The 20951-nt window shown below is 37.0% G+C and overlaps 2 protein-coding genes across 4 annotated transcripts in view; both read left to right on the forward strand.

Annotated features, from left to right (window-relative positions):
• LOC109032971 (small ribosomal subunit protein eS1) overlaps positions 1-20951 on the forward strand; it is a 248432-nt gene that overhangs the window by 58424 nt on the left and 169057 nt on the right. The window lies entirely within an intron of this gene.
• LOC109032295 (serine/threonine-protein phosphatase 5) lies at positions 1676-12019 on the forward strand. 3 transcript variants are annotated; one of them, XM_072303008.1, is made up of 7 exons: positions 1676-1883; positions 2572-2724; positions 3828-3979; positions 5321-5900; positions 6711-7113; positions 9273-9406; positions 10425-12019. In XM_072303008.1, exons 1-6 carry the CDS (start codon positions 1838-1840, stop codon positions 9277-9279), a joined length of 1341 nt encoding a protein of 446 aa, XP_072159109.1. In that variant the 5' UTR covers positions 1676-1837; the 3' UTR covers positions 9280-9406; positions 10425-12019. The 3 variants fall into 3 exon arrangements, with proteins under 3 accessions (XP_072159109.1, XP_072159110.1, XP_072159108.1); XM_072303009.1 differs by having other exon boundaries at positions 1677-1883; positions 6711-8606; XM_072303007.1 differs by lacking the exons at positions 1676-1883; positions 2572-2724; positions 3828-3979; positions 5321-5900; positions 6711-7113 and adding an exon at positions 8408-8606.

The following is a 20951-nucleotide window of genomic DNA, read 5'->3' on the forward strand; positions in this document are numbered from 1 at the left end:
TTCTGAAGCTTTTTTTGTGGTTCACACTGATCCTGAGTTTTCGTGTAGATTCGAAGTCATAAGAAACGACGTCATGAATATCATATCGAACGTGAACGGTGGCGTCATCGACGAGAAATTGTAGTTTCATCAGAGGAATTAGTAAATGAAAAAATGAGCGAGGTAAAATCTAGTAGTACTCATACCGATTCATACATATATATATATATAATAGAATCTCCAGAAATGCATTTATCAATTTCATTTCTCGTTTTTAAAAAAAAAAAAAAATTTACAACCTTTATGTCCACAAGAAAAAGGTAATTTACAGTAAAGAAAAAGACCTCTTTGTTAATAGAAGATGATGAGCCACGTCAATTCAACACTATTTGGCAACGTTGGAAAACAGATCACGTAATAGACATTATGTCAATGATAAAGGTAATATCCACGATGTCTATCACCTCCGAACTGCATGTGATTAATGTATCTCGGGGGCATGATATGATAATTGATGCATCTAACTGTTATCGAGACCAACTTTTAATTTGGTAATTAGTCATCATCTATCGTACACAAATGTTTGATCGCAACAAAGTAGGTATACGGATACTATCTTATTCCGATAAATCATAAAATTAAAACCCGCAATTTTGATTTTTAAAATCAGCAACAAACGTAGGTATCATCGTGGTGGAAGAGGGAGGCAAAGGAGCTGACTCCATTATCAGATCCAAAAACTTCCATTTGAGTTTCCTCCCATTAAATTGGTTCTTCGGAAAACGCCGACCAACACAAATTTCAAATAGACTTCTTAGGGAAATTTTATAGGAATCATTGTATTTACACTGAGAAAAATATCGTTCATATAAACCGAAGTGCGGCACTACGATGTTCCGTATCGACCGATATTACACTTCCGTACCCGTAATTTCGGTTCACGTGACCATACTTTTCCTACAATTCGGCTTTTAGTAACCCGAGCTCTATCTACAGCTCGGTTAAATTTGAAAGGTTCCTTACAGAAAAGAGCGGTTACATGAGCCGAATAATGAGGCCGACTTATAGACCCACCCCGCAGCATTAAAACAACATCTCACGGTGAAAAATGTTAAAAAGCAACTTTTTATTATTTTTCTGAATGTTTTTTCGTACTGAGTTTTAGAATCAATAATTTTTGAGGGATGTGAAAACTCCTGGTGGTCGTCGTCAAATAACCAAACATATTGAAATTTAGCTGTTTCATCTTTTTTGGGACCATAAGAACATGAAGAAATTTTTTGGATACACTTCCAATTTTTTTTATTTTTTATTTTTTAATTGTATAATAATGGAGGGATATTTTTCCACTGCTGTTTTTCTTTTCTTTTTTTGGTGGGCATTAATTTTATTATATTTTCAATAATTTCTGCATGCGCATTCTAAGAAAATCAATTCGATGCATTGACAGATTATTTTCGTCAGCAATAGAGAGCGATGGTCGTAATTTTTTGTTTTCATGGTATTTTAGACGCTTCAGGGGAAGTGGCAGTGGTAGTGAAAGAAGGAATGTATCCTTGTAACATATAAAATGAGAGCGGAATCAAGCTACTTTTACCTATTTTCTCATTGATTTTGATCAATGAGATTACAAGCGTGATAACAACATAGGCAAGCTAAACATGACCACGTGGTGACACGGTTTAACTTCAATGTCTCTTTTTTGAGGAGGCCTCGCCTAAGATGCTTGTATGCTGATGTTGAAGAAAAAAGAGGTTAAAAGTGTCATTTTGGAAAGTATTTTAATGATGGAGTATAAGTTTTAAAACATATTCAGATCTATCATGAAATGTGTTAAACCCTTGAACATATTACTTTCATGATAGTGCCAGAAATGAAACTAGACAGGAGACAATGTCTGAGTGGTAAGTCTTGAAAAATTAAGTATTCCAAATATTTTAAACAACAAGATATCCTTGCTCGATAGTGAACTTTTCGAAGAGTTGCCGAAATTTTACCCTTTTTATAAAAATAACTATATTGCACATTTCAATGTGCAAGTAATCAGGGAAATTGTGTGTACACTTTCTCTGGTTTATGAATAAGAAAAAGAGTGAATTGTTTTTTTGTTTTTTTTGCGGGGTTTTTATGATGCTTGCAACTTTTTCCCTTTTTCAAATGTAACAAAGAACGTCTAGAAGTTTTCATTGCAGCGCAATGCTTCACGATTTATTTTAAATTATTATGTAGCTCGATAAGTCTTTGCCCCCTCTCACACAACCATGATTTTGAACATTTGCGATTGTACATAATGAATGTTGAAATGATTTTCATATTCTTCATTAATTCATATTTTTAAATCGCTACAATAACGAACAAATCTACGGCAATACTTAAGAATACTTCTTACCATTTACCGGCATTACACTGCCTCTATAAAGTATAAGTACCAAAACATTAAAATTATCCCCGCAAACATTCTTCAAAAACACAAAATTACGATACAATTTTTAAGGTATTTATACCATTTTCATGCAAATAAAATCTTAAAGTTTGAAAAAGGGCTCGTATTAATTTACATTTGTTTTCTCTTCCTTTTTTTTCTTTTTTTAGGTACACGGTGTGAAGCGCACGAAGTTAATTTCATTGCCATCTTTACAAGTCTGTTGGTAGCGTTATCAGTATCACACGCATTTTCGGTGGAAAGGTTAAATGTCGAAGGGACTCTTGATCGTATCAGCAACTCCGATCTTAGGTCACATAGAGGTAAGAGGCTAATGTTTTTCATGTGGCGTAAAATGATAGAATTAAAAAACTAGAGATAAAAAATAATTTTCAATTGGATTATTGAACAATTATTAAAACATGATGAATGGCGTCATGTTCTGCTCGACGAGTTCCAAGCCCGGTGTGCGCCGAGTTCGGGTCACTTTTTCGATACATGTTCGATCCAAAATGGCGGTGTGGAATACGTGGTGTTTCTTATCTTCTTTGTTTACATTGGATGGTCGGGTACCCGTGTATCGCTAACAATCGATTATGTATCGAAAAAGTGACCCGGCGTCACACAGGAGTCTCGGAATTCGGGACCTGGAAAATGCTTAAAAGTGGCACCAGCTCACCCACTTACATTACGACTCTATATTATATACTCTATGAAAAAGAACTACGTAAGACGGAAAACGAGAAAACGAAACGATCGAGGCGCGGACAGTGGATCACACGCAATGCGTGAAGTATCCAAGCAGTCTTGTAGGCAACAACATACCGCGCGTATACTACGCGCAATGCGTGAAGTATTCATGCAGTCTTGCAGGCGCTAACATGCGTCTGGCGTTGACTGCAGTGTTTAACGCGATCATTCAAACTCGCGCAGCGTTTTTCAACTTGTAATTTCAAAGTTTTTTGCACAAGTACACCCTGAATGGACCATTTGTCATTTAATCTGATAAAAATTTAGAAAATGTTTTTCATGAGGCCTAAAATAATAGAATTAAGAGACTAGAGATAAAAAATAATTTTCAATTGCATTATTGAACAATTATTAAAACATGATGAATAATTGAGTACTACTGAAGGTCACGCCAACTAAGTTTACGCTCTTTTGGACTGCGACAGAAGATCCGCCGTCGATTCGTACATTCAACTTCCACGCAAAAATGACATCTGTTGCAATCTAAAAGAGCTTAAGTTCATTTGGCGTGGACTCTACTATACTATACGATTAACCTTCAAAATAACTATCTGGGGCCTGCCGCGTGAATTTAGGCTTACATGGAATTTCATATATACTATTTGTGAGATTGGAATTTGTCTAAACTCATTTTCAATAGTTCTTACTTATTCACTTTCTCATATTTGTTTTGCAGAATTTGAAACAAACTACACGGGACCCGTCCTAGAAAATGAGAAAGTTACTCTAAAATTTATGACAGACCTCCTGAAATTTTATAATGACTGTTTAATTATTACCTCCATCGAGAAACCATACAGTATTTTACCTGAAAAGGACGTCTTTACGGTGAGTTCTCGTTTCAAAATTCACAATGCTTTAATAGTTTAAGATTAATAATGTTGTCAATTTTTATGGAACTAAAATTTAGATGAGGTGGAATTTCGTTCTGGAGAGGGAACAAAGATGCCGGAATCGTTTATCAGATAAAAATGTACAAGTGATAGAAACTATTTAGGATTCATCCTACTGCACGGCAACTGATAAATCGTAAGTTTTATGAAGTATTGATACCTATATATATATACATACAACAAAAATTTTCTCGCTGAGTGTTTCAATTTTTAGACTACTTTTACCTCAATTTTGAAGAACTAAAATACTGAGTTTACACTATTCTGTGCTAAAAGAAAATGAAGAAAACGTGAGAAATCTGACATGTTTCTCAGCCTTGTTCTGCCGTGAATGGCTCTCAACTTTGCAATGCTGCACGCTCCTGAGTGAAGGTACGAAGTTAAGAAACGACGGAGCACCTTCATTTTTTGCCTATGTAACTGGGCCATCCGATGAGTTTGAATAGCTGCATTCAGATTACATTTGTCGACATGCGTTCACTATAATTGCTCTTAACTACGTTCGTACCATGGTGTGTCACCCTTTTTCTGTGAAATTCCTACAGCAATGGTCAAAACCTCAGTATGGGGAATAGTTTGTAGGTAGCCATAATCATGAAGCTCCTTAGTGCAGTGACTTCCACTATAGCAAAATATTTAAGAAAATACCGTATGCCAGTACAACTCGTTACTATGGCTCTCGGGCCCGGAGTTCCATCTGAAGTTTAATAAAAATGACATGTAAATATCCTCTAATCGATTTCGAAATAATTACCCTTTTTTGCAATTAATCGTTTTGTGACCGCAGTCGATACTCAGCCGCCAGAAATGTATTTGAGCAAAACCATGCAGGATGTGGAGTTTGCTTTGGCACTATATCCGCATTCAGAAAACTTTGCGTCCTGCTCAAAAGTAGATACATTTTCCCAACCCGATTAGTAAATTATTTGTCATTGCTCCGATGAAAAAGAGATTAAGTCGGTTTAGTAAAATCAATTATTTTCACGAAAAGTGTAGTCTTGAACCTTAAAATTGGCATCTCCATTACGAAAATGACCTCTTTAACCAGGGGTCTCGAACAGACATTATACTCACTCTGTCTCCAAAAAGTTTAATTTTTATCGAATGGCCTTGATGCTATATCCCTATTGAAGCAATGCTATTTATCGATTAATCATCAGAACGATTCAAATCGATTCGCTCCCACTCTTCAAAAGTGGCGAGGAAGGACACTCTGTCTTTCCAATCCATCACAGGCAATGTTCAACTCAGTTCATGTTTCTCCTCTTCCCCCCAGATTTTGAAGCAAGCTCGAGACTACTTCAAGAAACAACCATCTTTAGTAGACATAAAACTACCAAAAAATGAAAATATCACAGTGTGTGGTGGCATTCACGGTAAACTACTGAACCTTGTGCATATATTTTCCTTGAACGGCCTTCCCTCACCAAAAAATCGTTACTTGTTCAACGGCGATATCACGGGCAGACGCTTCAAATCCATAGAGTGCCTTTTGCTTTATTTTGGATTCAAGTTGTTGTACCCAGACGCAGTTTTTATAAATCGCGGCCATAAGGAGGACCAAGGGCAGAACTACGGATTGGACGATCTCGTCGAAGAATGTAGAACGAAGTATCCTAGGAATGCAAAACTGCTACACGGATTCTGGGAAGTTTTCCAGTGGATGCCACTTGCGCATATTATCAGCACTGATATCGCAGAGAAGAAGAATGCTGGTGCAGAGGGTAGCGCCATGTCCCCAGTTTACGGTCGAGTTCTCGTCACCCACGGAGGGATGTTTCCCAAAAAAGGCGTGACGTTAGATGACGTCAAGAAGGTCAAACGGGGCTGCGACCCTACGAATTCAGGTCCAGATCGTGAGTATTAATTGGACGTATTTCTATCAAACGGAACTATGTGCATTATCACGTGAGCCCTTCTATGCATATACTCTTATGAGTCTTAGGGCTCATGTATCAATGCACATAGTTTCGTTTGACAGAAATTCGTCCAATTTTCTCTCTCTCTCTTTTTTCTCTCCTCCCTTGTATACCTTTTCGTCATGACTACAATTTTTTTCCGTCCGTCGACGTCATCATCTCCGTAAATGAAGTTTTTATTCCTCTCCTTTTGGTCTCAACGTTAAAACTCGTTGGGTGAAATGCTTCATGGCAACGAAAAATTTGAGTCATAGTTCGAAAAAAAGGTATCTCAGCTAGGGATGGATTTACATTTAAAATTTGAAAGCTCATTAAAATCATGGGTACGGCTAAAGACGGAACCATAACAAAAACCGAAAATTTAAGGAGTTTGATAGGGTATGGTTATGATGATAGTATCAGTTGGAAGCAAAATTCATTGAAAGCAGTGGCGTGGCGTGCTTTGCGATACATCGATTAATCTGCCATGTAAACCTATGGAAAAGATCTATAAACATGGTGTTCACAAACACCTTAATAATCGATTCTTTACCATGGCCTCAAATGGGTAAATATCGATAATCAATCATTCACGTCTCGCCACTGGTTGAAAGTAATGATTGCACTCTTTCTTTCCCATTACAACAACTTTACAACTAATTTTCGATGTATTTTACCTCTCATTTTTCACCTTTCATCTGAATTTTTTCCTCTCTATTATCAATTTGGCTCAATTAGCAAAACCCACAATTTGTCTCTATTTTTCAGTTTTAATAAACGACATGCTCTGGTCGGATTGGAATATACCCGAAGCTTGTAGAAATGTCACGCAGGTGGAAAAAAATCAACCGAACATTACGTCTCAGATAGGGCCAGATGAGAGCAAATCCTTCTGCGAGGCGAACAAAATTGACTACATCATTCGCAACTTTGCGCCCTTGGATGAAGGATACTGCGTAGAGCACAACGGCCGAATCGTATCACTAATATCAACTGATGAATTCACCGATACAGCAAAGGGCTTAAACAAGGGTGCACTCATAGTTTTGGAGTCCCCCGGGTTGATTCCAAAGTTCACGAAATTCCGATTCACTTTTGTCGTAGAGGAATTCTTAAAAACCCGGATAATGAGACGATTTTGGACGGACGAAAAAGATATCCCGATCGGAAAGTAAGACGCACACATAGCCTTAAGGTATAAAACAGTGGCGTGGCGTGCTTTGCTATATATCGATTTTTATGCCATTTAAACCTATGGAAAAGGATCGATAAACAGAATGTTCGCAGCGAACACCTTAATAATCGATTCTTTACCATAGGTTTAAATGGCGTAACAATCGATATATCGCCATTCACTCCACGCCACTGGTATAAAATTGAAAAAAATATCGTAATTATGTATATTGGCACAGAAGCCTTAATATCTCTCGATGAGCCACAATGTCATTTGTACAGGCCTGTCCTCAGCAAAGTACGACGAACTGTAGCCAATCTCCTCGTCAATTTGAATGTGTGCAAGAATTGGACTTTATTTTGCAATTTGCTACTACTAGTGCTGGCTCATAGTTATAAAAACACGTGTATGCATCGGGAAAATAACAGCATGTATGATGTTCCTAAAATGAGCCCGAATTAGTTGTTCCATGTTGCAAATGTAGTCCGATTAACCTATGCCTCCGTGCCATACAGACGCGAGTAATCATCATCACTCATTAGGGCATTGATTGAGCTGATTCACTGTTCCCTTAGTAACGCGAGGGTTTTCTTTTTCTTTTCTAAAGAGAATCGTTAAAATTTTAAGTACTTTCATTCGTGGAACACTGTTGAGCGCCTCGCTGTAAGAAACGATTTAGTAGATATCATGAGTTGTGAAAAATTATAATTAATGAGCATACGCTCAGCAAGAATGAAATCGTGAATGAAAATGTATGCCTTTGATGTATAATCTCTACTGTCTTTTTCCCCTTTCTTCCTTCTTTTGCACTGTTATCCACCGCTCTGTTGTTTGTAAAAATGTATAAATACTTTGTTATGTTCTCTCTGTACTTTACTCTTTACTGTACTCTTTTTTTATTTTAATCGAATCCCACCTTTAACCCTCGAATCGCAGGAAAAAAAGACTAATGACAAACTGAATTCGTTTAGACCTATATTTAAACTTTCCGATTTTCTCTACCTCTGCGCAAAAGTCTACCTATGACCAAAATCAGGTAGATTTGTTGCCATTCTTACCACATTTTTTGTCCGTGTACATTTTGGTTTAGTTTTCATTTTCAACACAACCTCCTAGAACTAATTCTATATGGACATCTGAACGCTACCAGTTAGCAGAGATTAAAATCGAACCGGGCTTATCGCAGATTTTCTATGCCTGATGATCCTAATTGATAGTGTTAATGGAATCCGTTATCAACAAGGAGAACACATGCATTTGATATATTTATTCATAGTTCCCATAAAAAAATATGGCGAGTGTGAAGTCATACCTGATTAAATCTTTTTTTTATCCCATTCCTTTTATTTCCGTGAAGAAAAGTGGTAGAATATATTCCACAATCAGGCAGATTCTCCTCGTTGGACAACTTGCTTCATTAGTGGTTTCATCAACTGGAGATAAAGGAAGCGTCCGTGGAATACTAGATGCAGTTGATCCAAAGGCTCTAAGTAAGAGAGAATGGTGCAAAAGTAGATAATACATATAGCACTATACTTTATTTTTCAAGAACGGTCTAGCCTAGATAATATACCTAATGCTTATATTATCTACGTGTACCCCTCTATAATATAATATACGAATCACTAAATACAAAAAGGGCACATGCCCAGAAAACGAAATTGTTCAGGAGACACAAAAAACTGTTTATTATGTGGTAGATATTTTTTAAACATAACGACTTTCCAAAAAATATCTACCACGAAATAAACAGTTTTTTGTGTCTCCTGAACAATTTCGTTTTCTGGACAGGTGCCCTTTTTGTATTTAAAGATTCATATTAGAAGTCTATACGTCTTGCTTTTATAATTATATACGTGCTGCTCTGTGGTGTTTCCAAACCTTTCGACTTTAAAATTCCATTATTATTGTGAACTTCTCCTAATTTGAAGGATTGTCTACAACGATCAATACGTTTCATATAGACGCTATTAGTGCCACGTCACACAAAAGCTATATGTATCGACTTTTTCGCATTGATAGCATTGAAAGAGGTTATGCCAATGTTATTGTTTGGATCCAATTCGATATAGTGGAGAATCCCTGCGATGACGTCACCACTAATAGCGTCTATTGCTGCGGCTTGCCCTCGTTCTTATCTAAATTTATTTTTACAGATATTGATACCGATTACGTGGGACCAAAATTAGAAAATGTCACACTAACATTCATGGAAAATTTAATACAATTCTACAACAAAACTCTTTATGAAGACAAAAAGAATATTTTACACCAAAAATTCGTTTTAATGGTTGGTATAGTGGAATATTTCAAACTATCTCTGAAGTAGGCATTGAAGTTTTTAGGGTTTTTTTTCCAAATTCTCAATTGATACTCATAAGTGCATTCTGGCAGGAGAAAACCCTGTGTATTTTTTGCAGGCAATTAGCGTGATGTTTACCTGCTATTATGACCATTTCAGAAAATTCGACGGAATAACGTAGATTTTGTCGTCGATTGTCTTGAAAATAATGATATGGACTTCGAGCGCCTTCATCTTTTTGTGATACTAAACGCTTTTTCACGCGGATTGTTTAGTTGCCTTTACGACCTCAACTCAACTGAGGTCATTGATTTGACTACACACCCTCACACGCAACTGTGCCAATAGTTAACATGCATGTTCGATGAAAAAAACGTATTTTTCAATTTAGGGAAAAATCTTTAGTAAGTACTCTCCTTTATATTCTAAATGCCGAAGTGTAAACATCTTTATCTAGTTGCTTGCAAATTAACAACAATTTCTAATTTTCTGTGACAGATCGATAGAATAGTTAAAATTTCACTCTAGCTAATTTTCTCTCTTGTTTTACTATCGAACAAGTAACTAAGTAGCACAATAACTTACAACTTTTCATGATTTTACACCGAAATATAAAACATTATTTTCAAAAATTATGAAAGCAGAAACTTTGCTCTGCTCTCCCGTAAAAATTGAAACATTATATGAAAATAAGGTGACACTTAATGGGCAACATTTGATGTGTTTTGGCTAATTCTAGTTGATACTGTTCAATTATTCTTTGGATGTACTGGCGTATTGGATTCATTTTCAATAAAAAGGTGCAGCATGATGAACGTTTTTACAAAACTGTTAAAAAATGTGATACGGATTTCCCAATTAAAATAGTCCTATGCGGCCTACCCTAGAAATGAATAGTTTTTTGATTTTCGCTCCGTCTAGTTTAAAAGCATGCTCGCAGGAATTGATATTTTTCTGTATTTAAGTAATTGATATTTCGTGTTTGCTATCATACGTGTTTTTTCAGATACTGAAACAAACTTGTGACCACTTCAAGACGCAACCCTCTCTGCAAGAGGTGGAATTAAAACCTGCAGAAAAAATAATTACTGTTTGCGGAAACATCCACGGAAAACTGGAAGATCTGTTGCATATATTTGACATTAACGGATTTCCATCTCCAAGCAATCGATATTTGTTCAACGGGGGTTTTATCAACAGACGACCAGAATCCATAGAATGTGCCCTGATACTTTTTGGTTTCGCTTTGCTTTATCCGGACTCATTTTTCATTAATCGCGGAAGTCATGAAGATTTTCATCAAAGTCAAGGAAAGGGTTCTTTGACGGAAGAGTCAGAGAGGAAGTATCCTGGAAACTCAGAGGTATTGCACGGTTTCTGGGAAGTCTTTCGATGGCTACCCCTTGCGCTTATCATTCGAGGCAACGTTCCTAAAAAAGTAGATAGCTTTTGGAGTGCCACAAATTTGATTCGACCGATCACCTGGGGTCGGAAAATGTATCATCGTTTCACAGGTCAGCGGAAAATCCGTATTGGGGCTTATACTCCATCCCACGGAAGAATTTTGGTTGTTCACGCAGGACTCTTCTCAAAACCAGGCGTAACGTTAGATGATATTCAGCGCATTGAGCGGGGCTGTGATCCTGAGGAATCAGCGCTGATGTTCGATATGCTTTGGTCAAACCCTGGTGAAAAAGATGGACGTCATCAAAACATACCGGGATTTGGTTCTATTCAGTTTGGACCTGATATTTCTGAATCTTTTTGCACTAGAAATAAAATTGACTACATCATACGATCACACGCTCCAGTGCCTATGGGTTACCATGTCGAACATCATGGCCGTGTCGTTACAATTTTTTCCACCACGGATTGCCATCGTGACAACAGAGGAGCGATAGCGGTGGTTAAGGCTCCTGAATTGAAACCAGTGTTTACAGTCTTCGCCTTCAAGTATGATTATAAGGAGGCAAGGTGTTTGTGGTTGGGAGAAAAAAATATAGCGGTCGAAAAATACAATACGATTGGAGTTGAACAGACAGAAGGTAGTCCTCTTGGCTGAGGGAGTTCACGAAGGGTTCTGTTGGGAAAATGTTGTAACATACTAGGATGTATATCTTCATAATTGATTTTTTGTGATCAGAGCCAATCGGGCTTATCAATGAAAATACAAATAAGAGGGTCGTGCAATTCATATTTTGTTGGTTATGAGGTTGATCGACACGCCTAATTTCTCGTCCAATACTAATCGCGATTATTTTAATTATTGCACAAATTCTTGCGCGAAATGCAATCAATGCAAATCTTATACCCCGCTGATTGATAAGATTAAGGTGGAAGAAACAATGGTGTAAAACGCTGACACAAAGAATTCCTAACTATTACCCAACTTTGTCTTTTCATTTAACAGTGATATTTGATGTAGAAAATTGACGTCCTAGTGAAACTCATTATTTTTACCACTCCTGGAGATTTAAAACACAGAATTATGATGATACGTGCTTCTGGTTTCTTTTGAGTAGCCTCTGAATTGATAAAAAAGATCCATCAGAAAAAATGTAACCAGAATTCCATAAGTCAAGGTAATTGGTACTTTTAGTATTTAGAACTGAGAGTATTTTCCTTCTGTATGATACAGTTCTTTGACTCGCAGATAAAACAATAATATCAGCGTCGAAGTGCTAAACGTGAAGTACCTCGTTGTAAAGATTTCATTTCAGACAGAACTCGTCAAATCCGGCTTGATCTCCGATCTCTCATGAATCCCCAAAATTTAGTCATATGAAGGAAAATGATGGCAAAGAGGGAAAATTCATTTAAAATCTTGTCAGTTGAAATTATCTTCGTGGGACTTCAATTCCATTCAAATCAAGATGTTGCGGATCAAAGGGGCGTTAGAGCCTCTAAACGAAGAAAATCATAGCTGATCCAATTTCTATTTTACTATGTAAGTACAATCTTTCATTCATAAATGCGGCAACCTTGAACGTCTCTTTCCCTCACGTCCAAAATAAATGCACATTTCGTCGTTTTCCGCACGAAAGAACGTAACTACATTTCAATGTTGCCAAATTTCCTTTCGTAAATTGCATTTTAACCAGAAAAGTATTGGGCATTTCTAACTGAAAATTTCACTGATTTTTCTTCCGATTTCATGCAAAAATCAGACAAATTTGGATATAAATTGCACACTTACATTTTTGTAAAATAAATTAATTGTTGGAGTCAATTTGGCAACCTTGGATTGGAGTTACGTTCCTTCGTGCGGGAGACGTCGATTTCCCGACGAGCCTGGAGATTTCCCTGAGTTTCTCCTCGCACGACACCCAGGACAAAGAAATACTTTCAGAGAGGGCATTAGCTATTCATGATCTTCAAGTCTATTTTCTCGGCCAAGGTTGGAATAAATTCAGCTTCTGTTGATAAACAAAGAGTCCCATGCTCGTTTTATATTTCGACTGGACATGAGATCAGAGCCAACGTAGGATCGCCGGTTATTACTAGTACATACATCAAAACACCCATCAAAAAGACCAAGAACATTCACAAATGCTGTCACTGCACGGAACAGACAGTGTGGAGTTAATTCTCACACCCTCGCACTCCGGTGGGGAAAATTGCCAAAGGGCACGATCGACAATGTTTCAAAACTGTTATCGTAGTAACATTCGCTCAACATTTGCGCCGACAAAAATCGTGCAATTCACATTTTTTGTGACTAATCAGATAATTTCTCTCGCAGAGCGACAGGCTCGAGGACATAGCCTCACAATTGATGATGATGTCTTAAAATGAATTTTAAATAAAAAGAAAGGTTCATATATAATTTAATTTAATTGTCTTTTTCTTTAATCGAGGGGCTTAGAAGACAAGGTGCATAAGTGCAGTTTTCGAGAAAATTGAAATATAAACGATTTCAAAGAAAACTAGTCTTAATGCATATGCTGTGAAAAATCCGCTCACAAATTCCAATTTTTATGCATGAAAAAGTCAGTTTGAACTTTCTTTCCGCCATGAAGATCCATGTAATTTCTAAGCTTCAAACACCTAATTCTCGAAATAGTAAAAACTGCACTTGTGCGTCTCATCCTCCAAGCCCCTTTAATGATGTCTTTCATTCAAATATTGGAATTCAACGTTCCTGTAAAAGATCATTTAATGTTATTGTGAACTTCGTGTATTGCCCGCGCTAATTTCGAAAAACATACTCATGAGGGCTCTTAGCTTCTTGATAAACTGCTGGAGGATCGTGGAATTTAACTGCAATGTACTTTCAAAGACAAGCAGAGAGAACCGGCCTAAATACTTTTTAAAAACATTAATTCGATTTAAGAAGCAAATAGGGGGCTACGGGCTAAGCGCCGCTTAGTGGATCGAGTCAATGGGCAAGGTCGGACAAAATTTGAAAACTTTAAACGCTTAAAACTCCGTTTATAAAAACTTTGAGGTTCTAAAAATGGTTTCATTGGTTTCCTCGTGAAATTTTCTGCATGAAACACCCCTTGAAATTTAAAATAAGAGGAAATAAACACCAAAATTCGCAGTTTTAGTAAAAAATTTCATGTCCGACCTCTGTAATTGACTCGATCCATTGTGCGCCGTGGCCGCTATACGCGACTCAGCACCTCGAGGGAGCATCGCGGACCCCTCGTGGGTTAATATAAATAGAGTGGGCTCTTCTAGAGACTGAATTCTATATCGATAGCCAAAAGCAATTTTCCAAACTTTGAAAGGAGATGAAATATATAAAATTAATAATATGTCCTCAGAATAATAAATTGAAGAAATCCATAATAATGATACTTTGCAATAAGGAAGAGAAAATTTTCATAAAGAGTGATTCATGAAGAAAAATATGCTCAGGATTATCGAAGGGGGTCAATAATAATGATACTTAACCACGAGAAAGAAAATAATTGTATACATATAGATAATTTCACGACTCACTGAAAATATCTCTGAGATCAAATGAGTATGTGAAAAAAGTAGAAATAGAAGACCGAAAAAACCAATTTTAGGTCCCGAAACTCTCATAATTTTATATAGAGAAGTTTTTCTCGAGCAATTACCCTAAGATTTTTGCTGTGAACGTAGAACACGATTTATACAACGAAAATTATTGACAGTAACCAAGTAGTATTGAAGTATTGAATAACCAAGATATTACGTTTTTCGATGCAATCAAAATCCCTGCTTATAAGGAAACTTGAGTCAAAGGCATACTGAACGTTAAACAAACGGTTCAGCTACTGCACGTTGTTTAACTTTAAAAAGAACTACATATGACGGGAAACGAAGAAACGCGAAGATCGAGGCGCGCACAGTGGCGCACGCGCAATCCGTGAAGTATCCATGCAGTCTTGTAGGCACCAACAGCGCGCGCGTATACTACGCGCAATGCGTGAAGTATTCATGCAGTCTTGCAGGCGCTAACATGCGTCTGGCGTTGACTGCAGTATTTAACGCGATCATTCAAACTTGCGCAGCGGTTTTCAAATTGTGATTTCAAGTTTTTTTGCACAACTACACCCTGAAGGAACCATTTGTCATACACTATGATAAAAAATTAAAAAACTACACAAAATCCAACTAATTTTCTTCACTTTATTTGCAACTGGTAATGGTCTGCAAAGATCGGAAAAACTAGGACAGGAAATTGGGGGTGGAGAATTAACTCCTCATAAGAAAGGGTAACGGATTGAGAAGCCGTAGAATGAGCGGGGGGGGGGGGTTGTTGTGGAAGGGGCACCGGACACGCACATCATTAGCTACCGCGAAACTCTTATCGTTTTACATGGAGAAGATAGGGAATATTGAAGCCATCTTACTCAGTTCATACAATTTCATGCTAAAATCTTAATTTTATTTACGGACGCACACTTTTGGAGTCAAATCGGTCTCGCTTTTGAAATTGGTAATAGATATCTACAGATCAGAATTATGAAATTATGAACTCAGTTGTATTTGGCAACTCTGACTAAATTAATGCTATCGATAATAGGTAAATGCAGGTTTTTACGTTCATGAGTAGGACTGAAAACACCGTTCAGTTTTAACCGCAAGTGCGTTGTTTCAAGAATCTAACCGGGCATTGCCGGTCGTAAAAGACGGCGATGTGATGCTAGCTAAAGATGCAAGCAGGAGTTCTTACTCGTGTTAATTAATCATATAATAGACATAAGAAATCGCGGCATTTCGTGAATTCAAATTTTCATTGCTGAAATATTATCCTCCTTGCCGTAATGAGTTTTGAATAAAAATACCACAGAATATGGGATATTCCACAAGCGAGGACGTTGAACTTGTGCCAAAAAACACTATACGTCAAATGAAAATAGTAATGTAATCTTTCCTTTCAAAATTTTCCGCATGATCTTCACGTTTCACGAAAATTGAAGTCCGTGTTTAGATGCATACCTCGTCTTTATGATCTTGTCTAATTAATATAATCAGCGCAGAGTTGAAAATCTCGACACCTCCTTTTGATTTTTTTGGTGAGTCATCCTTAATCCCAAGAAGCATTGATCGTGGTAAGTTGCGATTTGTTCGGAGAACGTATCGCAATTTTACCGGCATCGATTTATTGCAATATTATCGAATAAAAAATTGCGATTTCATCTCGTGAATTTGCAATAAAAATCGCGATTTGGTCGAAGGCGACTTGTTGCAATATTATCGAACAAAAAAATGTTGATGTATAATTTTGATTTTATAGAGATAACACTGCGATAAGATCGAGGATAATCGCTCAGATATTGAAGGCCCTGGCGATTTCATCGCCAAATTTTCAAAATAAGGCTATTTTTACGATGACAAATTCTACTTGGGATCTGGGGTACCCATTTATTTTTGGAAATTTTTCTTATCGATTTCCTTTTAGAAGGGAAAATTTTCTTGACTAATCATTACAACAACGAGGTCTCTCCCGAAATTTTATCTGGGCAAATTCTGGCTGAAAAGGAAAAGATTGCACAACATCTCTACCTGTGTGCTTGCGCTCTGCACCTTACCAATGAACGGCAATAGAAGAGTAAACAAAACAATTGAACTAGCCTGAATGATCCAGGATGAGTCAATTCCTGACCCGAACAATTAAAACATGGACTCCCCTGAGACAATTAAATGATAATTGCAATGATGTAACGCAGATGATGTTGCTTCACTGAAGATTTCACTACGTCTAAAAAAATTCCTTCGAACTTATCGTAAAATTTTTCAGACTATACAAAGCTGAACGATCCTACTAAGAATTGGAACGAATTCTAGGAGGGTATGGATTTGATCGACATGAGTCGATTGAAAAATGAAAACGTGAATCGATCGACAAAATTCGATCGATTCACTGGCTTGTCGATCGACTTACGGGTTTGTCGATCGATTCACGGATTTTGTCGATCGATTCATGGATTTTGTCGATAGATTCACAGGTTTGTCTGTCGACTCACGGCTTTTTTTGATTGATTTACTCATTTGTCGATCGATTAATGCGTTTGTCGATCGATTCACGGATTTGTCGATTGACTCACGGGTTTATCCATCGATTCACGGGTTTTTCCATCGATTCACAGGTTTCTCGATCAGATCGGTGACGATTAATTCACGTCGATTGATTCACGTTCTTGTTTTTTGATCGATTCATGTCGATCGAATCGACACCGGTTTCCATACTATAAGCTCCGAGACCTCCTAATTTTGCGTAACTGGTAACGCTTACAATTAGTTCCAGCGTTCTACTGGACCGATTTTCATGAGTTCTATAAGCCGTATATATAGTCCACTGCTAAAAACTCAAAGTCGAGAAAAAAAATTAGTCTGTGTTAAGAGGGGTCAAATTTTATTTCCTACATTGAGCCTTACAGAGAAATAAAACTTCAAACCTCTTTTTTTCATTCTTAACTCTACGTGGGTTGGTTCCTTTCTATCAAACCCGGTCCGTCTAAAATGAAACCAGGAGAGTAGCAAAATTTGTTCGGAATCTCGAATCTGTAATCGGAATCTATATTTGCTTACTCTTGCTAAAGATTCAGTTTAAGAGAACCTGGAGTCTCTAATCGATATTGGGTCAATTTCTGACCCTCGCGCCGCTCAATCAGGCGTTTAAGGGGATCGGTACTTTCCATTGTTGTTGTACGAGACGTGCGGCTCCCGTGCTATTGACCCCTCGCAGACAAATAACGATGACAGAAAACAAAAAACAAAGCGTCTCGCCAACGAATAAATAATAAACATAAGTGTTTAGACCTCGGTCTCGGTACTTCAGACGCGGTGTTCAGCTTTTGACTCATCGGGCGAGAAAAATGAAAAATACGAGGCCGAGTGAATCGAACGTGAGGGATTGAGTCATTTTGAAGAGGCTGACACCTCGCACCTGGATGCGCACCTTCAGCCAACGTAAATAATCGATGAACCCTACTGAGAGGAAATATCGATTGACAACCAGAGATTCTGTTTCTGCTTCGGAGCTAGATGTATTGTCAGTCCGGCCGTGAAGGCGTCGACGGTAGATTAGTCGAGATGCACGCAATTTTGGTCACAAAGTAAAAAAAATTAATAAATAAAAAAAAAGTAAAAAATATCATCCACTAAGAACGAAATCAAATGCATCAGCAATCAGCACTGACTTGTAGTTAGACAGCGGACCTATCTGAAAGCAGCACAGTTTCTCTGTGTTAAAGGGTGGGGATGGCAATACTCTCCTAAAGGTACATTTGAACGAATATTCATTTAAAATTACCTATCGAATGAACAGCAAACCCGAACCAACGAATTTTTATCGGTGCACCTAGTCAAAAAATATAACCAAGCGATGTGATCCTTTCAAACGAGCATTTTTTACGTGCATTTTCAAAATTCAAGTATTGTTAATACCAGAAAATGAAGAATGGGGTAATTACGGGGGAAGTCATTTTATTAACCGGTGTAAGAAAACGATTTCGACTTCTCGTTTTCGAATTTTCAACCGAGGATTTTGTTAAACAATCTTTGAGTTATCTTAAAATAATGGATGTATTTGGAATTTCTATTATCATAATTTTAATAGTTTATTTAAAATCTTGATTTTGTAATTCAAAGAAGCGATTTTGTTTTAAATATCAATATTTAAGCTTTTCCATTTTTCACTCCATCATTACGAATTTTTTGTGGCGAAGTTCAGACTTGTAATAGTAGTATACAAGAGGAGAAAATTCCAGTTTTCATTGTCCAAAACTACAGTAGGTAAATATTATTTTTTTGTAATCAGAGGCTTTACTTTCAAAAGTTTAGTTAGAGCATTAAAAGTATATTTATTTCTTTCTTGAAAATGTAAGATTTAATTTGAAATACGAACATTTTGTTCAAAACCTTTGAGTTACCTTAAAATACACATTTCCCTACAATCATATTGAGCGAAAAAGCCAACAGGCTTCATGAGGAAAAAGAAAGATAGAATACACGTGGTGAAATAAAAAATGGATGACGTCATTTTTCACGTGTTTGGTACCTAAATTGCGCACAATGCACGATGTGGACGTGAGAAGAAAAATTTCAAGCAGACTCGATTTGCGGCTTGCATGTTCAGTATAATTTCATTATGTAGGTACATTGTACAATTTTGTTGCGTAGAATACAGCGTATGGTAAAAACAACGAATCTGAAACTTTTTAGGCGTAGATAGGAAATCAAAAAACAAAAAAAAACACGAAACAAATTCGACGTAAATTAAATGATGCCTGCACTCATTTTTGAGGTGAGGATTCAAGGAACTTAAACAATTTGAAGTAGTAAAAAATTCTAAAATCCGGATGAGATTCTCAGTCTACGACGACAAAAAATATTCAGCAGGAGGAGCTTATGCTTCACATAACGTCATGGTTGCCGTAACTAGAATTTGGAGAATTTGATCTGCATGGCTGTTTCCTCTGTGGCCCACGTCAATGCTCTTTTTTACTCATTAATTAATTTTTTCCTTTTAATTCTGAGCACTGAAAACAAACGTTGACTTATTTTTTAGTGTATCTTTCCGGATGTATAAAAAATTTAAGTTTCCCAGTAAAATCGTAAAATTGAAAATGATGACTAATTTTTTTACATTCGCGGGGAAAAGGGGACTCAGTACCTACTCGATAGCTTAATATTGTGCTTCCTCCCTTCGATGAAGCCATAAAATTCATGAAAAGAAATCTTCCCAAGATGACAAACAAAAATAAAGTAAAAACTACCAACTCAACTTTACAAATTTGCTAATCACGCAGCGCCAAATTTCGAATGAGAATTTGCTAGTTTGAGTGATTAAATATTACATATTAATTTTGAATGGAACCTCGAGAAAGGCGCATGATGCTAGAGAAAAGGTAAGTAAGGTACAGTATCCACTATGATAGCTGCCATTAGGCTTATGAAGTAGTTAATCGGTTCAGTCAAAGGTCATGGACTATTCAGTTGTGTGTGTTTTTTGAAAAATATAACTTTTCGCGTTTTTCGGTATGTTTGTTGCCTGTGCAGCAAAATTGAAGGCGAAATTCAGATGAATTATATCAGTCAATAAAGATAAACCTATGGTCTTTTGCCTCTATCAAAGTTTATAGAGCGAAATTAACATGTATTTTTCGAATGGACAACCATTCGCGCGCCCCGGTAGGTATGTTGTTTATGCCATCAAATTGAAGGCGAGCTCCGGATAGACAGTACCTACCAATACATTAAAAACTTCGTTGGTCGCACTAGAAAAAAAAAAACACATTGGATCTAGAGTCCAGACTCTTAAAAACATGCACCACCCTTAATCCGGTCCGGTCTTGAGTACAGCGGTTGACCAATAACTGGTTCGGGGTCAAAAATATCGATTTCAGCTTTCGATGCTAAATTGATCTAATTCTCTCAAGAAAGAATTATGACAAAGTCTCAAGCCATGCCTTGCAGTAGTAATGATGGCATACCGACGGTGAAATTTCCAGATCACGTATCTCGGTTAGGGACGCACTGGAAAAAAAAACGCATTGGATCTAGAGTCCAGACTCTTGAAAACATTGACAAGAAAAAATACTCTTAATTCAATCAGATTTTTGCTTAAATCAAAAGGAAATCCGCTCAAATTAAGAGGCTTGGTTCTTGATTTAAGCAAAAATCCGATTGAATCAAGAGAATTTTTTCTTCAAGAGAAAAATTTCGTGGAACGATAAGAACTATGCTGATTCAAACTCCTCTAAAAACGTAATATGAGAGAGGAGATTTTAAAATGCCACAAATGAAAAGTTCACCATCGATATGCGTCTGAAGTTAATAGTGCCTACGGCTGGCATTTACGCCAGTTCTTACACAAATTTCCTCGAATTCTCTCTTTTTTGTCATCAAACTTTGACGTGCTGCAAATTCAATTTTCAATTTTCTAAAAAAAATTGGGTTCTTTGCGCAGCATTATGCAAAGGTAACCCTCTTAGCATCGGTATTATAGCCATCTCATTTTTTCCCCAAACTTTGAACACATTTTTCCTGATTACGTCATGATTTTTTCTTCCCTTTTTTTTGCAAATTGTACGCCACGTGCTGTCACGCT

Source organism: Bemisia tabaci, chromosome 7 (assembly GCF_918797505.1).
Source record: "Bemisia tabaci chromosome 7, PGI_BMITA_v3".
NCBI lineage: Eukaryota > Metazoa > Arthropoda > Insecta > Hemiptera > Aleyrodidae > Bemisia > Bemisia tabaci.